Source organism: Camellia sinensis, chromosome 11 (genome assembly GCF_055761805.1).
Source record: "Camellia sinensis isolate YWXY chromosome 11, ASM5576180v1, whole genome shotgun sequence".
Taxonomy (NCBI): Eukaryota; Viridiplantae; Streptophyta; class Magnoliopsida; order Ericales; family Theaceae; genus Camellia; species Camellia sinensis.
This window is the reverse complement of record NC_138971.1, coordinates 126,471,269-126,478,410: the sequence shown is the minus strand read 5'-3', so window position 1 is coordinate 126,478,410 and position 7,142 is coordinate 126,471,269. Positions and strand designations below refer to the sequence as shown.

Here is a 7,142-nt window from a genome sequence, read left to right as displayed (position 1 = left end):
CATTTGTATCTTTTCCACAATAGAGAGAACTAAATGGATCATACAAAAAAAAAAAAATAGAACCAAATAAAACACAAGATCAACATTTAAAATTTATGAGTAAATTTTCCTATTTTTTCAAAAAAAAACAAAACAAAAAAAAAAACCAAAAAGCAAGTTTTAACTACTTCCCAAAATAGGTAATAATATCCAATCGGAACCATTCAACGTTCTTTTCATTGCATTGTTTGAATTGAGAGAATAACGACTTTTGAATTACGAGGAGATCATTCTCTTTGAATTCTAGAGAGAGAAATACTTTTTAAATCCGAATTCATGAGAGAGAAAAACTCTAAATTCGGATTTTATGTTCGATTGAATTCGAAGCTGATATTGAATCTTTAGACACAGAGAAAAAGATCGTTGAATCCTCAAGTTTTTGCTTTTTCTTTGATGATCTGAGACTTGTATATACACATTTGCATTCTCGATCACATATCTACATTCACAGACACACACACACATATATATCGATGGAGGTGGATTACTATAATATATTGGAAGTGAATAAGAATGCAACAGAGGAGGATTTGAAGAAATCGTACCGGAAATTGGCAATGAAATGGCATCCCGATAAGAACCCTAACAACAAGAAACAAGCTGAGGCCAAATTCAAACAAATCTCCGAAGCTTATGATGTAATTTTACTTTCCATTCTCTCTCTATCTCTTGCCCAATATTCCTTCATTTTCTTTCTTATTTCCTGCTTTTCCGTACTCTCTCTCTTTTTTCTTTGTGTGTGGGGATATTATCGTTTTACTTGTTTCTGTTTGGCGGGCGAGAAAATTGGAGCGCAAGAAACGAAATTACATGAAATGAGCTGGCTCTTTACCAGAATTGTTGATTTTTAAAATGAGTACGATTGATTGTATGTTAGTTTTTCATCTTCAGATTCTTGTCCTCAACTGTGGGTTCTCAAACCATTGTATTATGGTCTAAGCTTTCATAAAAGGATAGGCTTTTTTGGGGTTAATAGCCAAAAAATTGAATTCTGTTCTTAATTATACAGCTTAATAACACGCTACGAACCTATCAAGAATGAGTAGTTCGACAAACATGCCGTACCCATATTTGGGTACTTACCGGATACTAATATTTTGTATGGTATTTTTGCATACATATCGGATACACGAAACGTATATCCAATTTTTTCTTCTTTATGTTTTGCCATACCAGACGCACCTAATATATACTCAAGTTGTACCGTACTTCGGCCAAAACAGTATTTTTTTTTCTAAATACATAGGTAAAATTAGCTTCATTGCACTTTATTTATTTGTTTTTTTAAGCTTAGTGTGATTTTAAAATTAAGTTAAGGTTTGTAAGTTACTCCTATTTAACATAATGACACTTAAATTTTAGTTTATATCTTTAGTTTTTGGCATTGAATGTGAATTGTAGGTTGGATCTTAACAAATTAAATCATTTAACTAATTTTTTTCATTACTTCAAATTAAAAATAATTTTTTTTACGAACGTACCTTACTTTTTTTTAGATTTTACAATGTTGACGTACCGCATCAGTACACATGCTTCATGATACGAACTAATCAAAACAAGTAATATTGTATTCAATTGTTAACCACCCAACTCATCTAAAAGCTTAAGCTATTATAGAGAGGGGTAGCTTTATTATTTATATTAAATCCTCAACATATTGTAACAGACTAGTTGGCTGGTTATTTAGGAATTAAGATTGGGGATTCAAACATGTTTTTCAGGTCTTGAGTGATCCTCAGAAAAGGGCAATTTATGATCAGTATGGCGAAAACGGATTGAAAGACATGCCACCACCTGGTTCTAGCGGCAGCAGTGGGTTCCCCAATGGGTTTAATCCTCGGAATGCAGAGGACATTTTTGCAGAATTCTTCGGTAGTAGCCCTTTCGGATTTGGATCAGCTGGAGTTGGTAGGTCCACGAGGTTTCAGTCAGATGGAGGAGGGATGTTTGGGGGATTTGGCGGGAGTGAGAATGTCTTTCGAACGTATAGTGATGGATGTGCACCAAAGAAACCACCGCCAATCGAGAGTAAATTGCCCTGCAGCCTTGAGGAACTGTACAATGGATCAACAAGAAAAATGAAGATATCTAGGAAAGCGATGGATGCAAATGGGTAGGTGCATTCTTCTCATGTTACCATGTCAAGTTTCCCTTATATCCTGAGTTTGCTAGCTGTTGGATTAGGTTTTAATACTCTTTTGTCTGTCTAAGTACATTGAAATTCATAATTGTAATGCTTTGGTGTCTGAAATCAAATTATAATGGCAAATGCTAAAATGTGTCCTCATCCTTCTTGTTGATATTGGGAATGTGAGAATCTTGAAAAAGTGTAACAAAATTATAAAGTGTATTGAATTTAGTGACAAGTGTCGTGTCTTTTTCTTGTGACTGAGGACAATTGTTAGCAACACCCAATTATAATTACCTAGTCGCTAAACGAGTAAATAATTACCCAATTGTTGGCTAGGAGCCTTCATTCTTTTTGCCTTTTTATTTCTGGTGCACAGCTAAGAGCTTTTTTTCTCTTTGAATCTTGGATCTTCATTATTTTACTCTTTTAACACATTTTTTTCATAAGGGATCACAGCGGTTTTTTTACGTGTTGGCTGTCGGCTACCTAACACACAACCCTCCTCCTTTACCCGGGCTTGGGACTGGTAGAGTTGTTAAACAACCCCGGCAGAGTTTACTCTTTAACACATTCTCTGTGTAAAATCTCATTTAAAAATATTGTTCCAACATCTTTGCACAATCAGGATATTTTGCTTTTTAATGTTTGAATTGTTTTTTTCTGCATTGCCTACTGGGCTTATTTGGTGTAGCTTTTTTCAAACTGAAAGTTAATAATCAAAAAGCAAAAGCTAAATGCATCCATTCCCTAGCTTCAAGATAATCAGCCTTTTTCAACTTGTTTAAACTATTTTTGCCTCATAACTTATAAGTACAAATTGCACCAAACACTTTTGCACAAATTCCTAGTCAACAGCTCTAATAACTGTACCAAACAGGCCATATGTTAATAGTGCTGGCTTCTAGGGCCAAGGATGGTGGTGAAACATCTTATAGAATTTGGCAGTTTCAATCATTTTCTAGTAGATTGCTAGCCTCTTAAGAGTCTCTTTTTGTTACTTCTGGCTGTATTTTGACTTTCAGAATCTTTAACTTGCAAAATACCAACTAGTGGTGTGCAATGCATGTGAGATTTATGTCTTGCTCATACTTTACCAGTGGTAGCTTTTGGAGTGGCACACATTTAAGCTTTTCTCATAGTTTCATCCTCTATTTTGTTTTTGTTTTTTTCATGGGTGATAGAAGTTTGTTCAGTGTATTATGATTTAATACTTCAGAAGCAGCTAGCTTACTTCTAAAAGTCATCTTGTTCACAATTTTTTGTGGAATTGTTGTGTTTAATAATCTTATGCACACATAAGCTATTTCAGCTTAAATTAATTTAATGATCAACAACATAACTGTTTAATTGCTGATCTCGGGCTGATTGTTTGTTGAATGAATTACATGACAGATGGTTAGTGCCAGAGACAGAGATATTAACCATCGATGTGAAGCCAGGGTGGAAAAAGGGAACGAAGATCACTTTCCCAGACAAAGGGAACGAGCAGCCGAACCAGCTTCCAGCAGACCTTGTGTTTGTGATTGATGAGAAGCCCCACAGCATTTACACGCGAGACAGCAACGACCTCATCATGAACCATAGGGTGACATTAGCAGAGGCTCTGGCGGGGACTGCCGTGAATCTCACCACACTTGATGGGCGTAACTTGTCTATCCCAGTTACCGACATTGTCAGCCCTGGTTATGAGCTTGTGATTGCTAGGGAAGGCATGCCAATTACAAGGGAACCAGGTAATAGAGGTGATTTGAGGATCAAGTTTGAAGTAAAGTTCCCAACTAAATTGACACCAGAGCAACGATTAGGTCTGAGGGGTGCGTTAGGCGGTTAGTATAGTTGATGATTTCACAGACATTTATGGGTTGCTGTTAGGTTAATCATCCATAGTTTTGTTCATGAGGGTTCATACACCTTTTTAGTGTCTGAAGCATGGTTCTATGTTGTTTTAAACACAGCAATGCTACGTGTACATAAAAAATACACACAAATAAAACATAAGTTGTGCAGTGAAGATTCATTCTAGTTTGGTGCAGACCACACTTAGAATGAATCTAGATTACACATTAATTTTCTATACACTTTTCTGTGTAGACCGTTTTAAACAACCTGGAAGTGGCCCTCTTATTGAGATAAGGGGGTTGGTGTTATTCAATGTGTAGAGTTTAACATATGTTGTGTTTGTAATTTTATTTATATATTTATAAATTTTTTGGGTTGTTTCAATATGAATTCTATATGTTTACTGATTTGCATTTGAAGATGTAGACTGTTATGAAATTTTGTAAATAAAATACCATTTGTGATTATTTGAGTTTTTGTTGCATAATTTGCGGCAATTTTTTCATTTAATGTAGTTAGTTACTTCTTATTTTTTAATGAGATTCAAACTCTTACAAAATAAGGAGGAGGAGGTTGCCATTAATAGTACCCACGGGTCTTTTTTGAACCTCACAATTTTGTTTTATTTTTTGTTATGATTGTATTCTATTATAAAATTCCAATCAAATCTCCATTCTTAACCTTTCAAATAGTAACACTAACTCCTTCTCACCCTAGCCACACTTACCACACAACCTTCTCTGGTCGCCACCCCCAACCCAACACTACACCTTCTTCTGGTTGTGGCTCTCTCTTTCTCTCTGTCTCTTGGTGGTGGGGAGGGGTTTCGGAAAGGGATTGGAGTAGCGGCCTGAGGTGGTGGTGATAAGTGGTTGTGGCGGAGGTGGGGTTAGGTTTGGTAAAGTTGAGGGTAATTTTGATATTAAGTAGTGTGTCTTACAAAGTTTAAAATTAGTTGGTAAGTGTTCAAAGATAAAATTTGAGTGTTAGTGGGAGGATCCAAAAATAAAATTACTATCTCCCTTATAATTTTTAATTTAATTAATTACACTTAGCACTCTTTTATTATCATTAAAATTTTATTTTGATTTCTATTTACAATTATAATAATCAATCGCTCATATTTAAAATCATGTTCATCTATTTGACATTAATAAAATTGAAAATTTCTCAAAATATATAATAAAAAATAAAATTGGCAAAAATTAACATGTAAAGCATGCGACATTTTTCTTATTTTATTAACACCTCTACACTTCTACCAAGATTTTACTTCAATCCCTCAATTTTTTTTTATGAAAATCTTATTTCGATCTCTATTTTTCATTGTTCACTTAGAAAAATATTACATGTAACAAACATGTTAATTTTTATATTTTCCATTCACAGGAATAGACAAAAATGTCATATCATAACTAAACTTAAAACATAAATACTTGACTATCACAATTAAAATAAAAAGATCCAAATAAAATTTTGAAAAAAAATATAAGGATGCTAAGCTTCATTAACCCCCTCTAATGACAATTTTTTCCCACTTCCCACCCCTTCCCTTGATTTGCACCGCTCCTAATATGATACAGGACAGGACATTAGAAACTCGCCCAACCTATGATATAAATTATGGGTTAAGACTATTGCAATATGAGAAGAGATATAGGACTAGAAAGATAAATGGATCTACCATTTGACCTCGTTTGAGAACAAGCTTTTTTTAGTGACTTATAAAACTACTAAAACAGATACATGCATGTTTGTTAACAGAACTACACATATCTTTATCCAAAAAAAAAAAACCATTATATATATTTGCTGGTGTATCTCAGTATGGTACTTGGGTAGGTGCTTGTTCTGCATTTCAACTATTCTTGTGTGTGGAGGACAGAAAACCCTAACCTCTCATCCAAAATGTATGAATGAACCACCTGCAGATGGATAGATAGTTATTAAGGGTAAACAAGAAATCGGTAAACCTTGATGGAATAAAGAATGACCACACCATATATTGGTGTGACTCACTTCACTGAAATTTCTCTCCCTAGCAGTGGTATAAACCTTCCCGTTAGAATATTGAACTATCTGTTAGTTGGTTCAAATTATCAACAGACACAACTCTGTGAAACATGGCAACTGTTATTAGATTATACCTATTACCAAGAGTCTCCTATTGATATATAAATAGTGACAACAGGTTGTGAATAATATATAGAAAAGAACTACAAAGTTAACTATTTTTCTATATTCCGGATATTCAACATTCTTGCGTGATAAACACCCTCACGGGTATTCCGATCGATTGCCATTGATAGAACATCTTTCAGTGGTATCAGAGCTAAGTTACCCATTATCGCAGATGTCGAATTTTAGTCCAGAAGAAAGACAAGTTTCCGAAATCTTTTTGTCAAAAATTCAGAAAATAATTGATCAACAATCTTCGGCATTGGTGAATTCTGATTGTTTATATAATTATCACCAACGTGTCGTATTCCCAGAATACTATCCGAAGAAAATAACTGTTGGTGGCGTTGTTGTTCCAAACCTTGCCGAAAGTGAAGCCGAATTGTACTGTTGGAAGAAATTTTACAAAATATTTTTCGGTTCCAATTGGGTCTCCAAATTATCACATCTTTAACTCATAGCGGACGAGAGATTTCAATGGTCACATTGCTTGTACTCTTAGTTTTAGAAGAATAAAGAATGAAGCGCATACGTAAAGAAGGATTGTCTTCTAACTTGTTGATGGCACAATCTTCACCACAACCACAGAATAATACCCACACTCCATTCAACAAGAAAAAGACGACTTTTTTCAAGAAAAAATGGAAGAAGGGATTTCAGAAAGGATGGAAGAAACCACAAGAATGGCACAAACAACAACATCACAAGCATCAAATTGGTCCATGTTATAAGTGCGGTCAAAAAGGTCATATCAAAGCCAATTGTCCTCAGAAGAAGCAGAACAAGGATAATAACCCTGTTGCCATGACAATTTCTGAAGCATTGGTACTTGAGCCTTCATCAAATTCATGGTGGATTGATTCTGCTGCAACTAGACATATTGTGCAAAATAAAGACATGTTCATGAAGTTTACTGAAAAGAAGGTTGGTGAACACAGAATCTACATGGGCAACA

The 7,142-nt window shown here is 34.7% G+C and overlaps 1 protein-coding gene across 1 annotated transcript; it reads left to right on the top strand.

The window, feature by feature from the left end:
- Positions 1-205: 205 nt before the first annotated feature.
- On the top strand, positions 206-4,476 carry LOC145802123 (uncharacterized). The gene is made up of 3 exons (XM_082894682.1): positions 206-677; positions 1,761-2,152; positions 3,563-4,476. Exons 1-3 carry the CDS (start codon positions 513-515, stop codon positions 3,999-4,001), a joined length of 996 nt encoding a protein of 331 aa, XP_082750808.1. The 5' UTR covers positions 206-512; the 3' UTR covers positions 4,002-4,476.
- Positions 4,477-7,142: the final 2,666 nt, after the last annotated feature.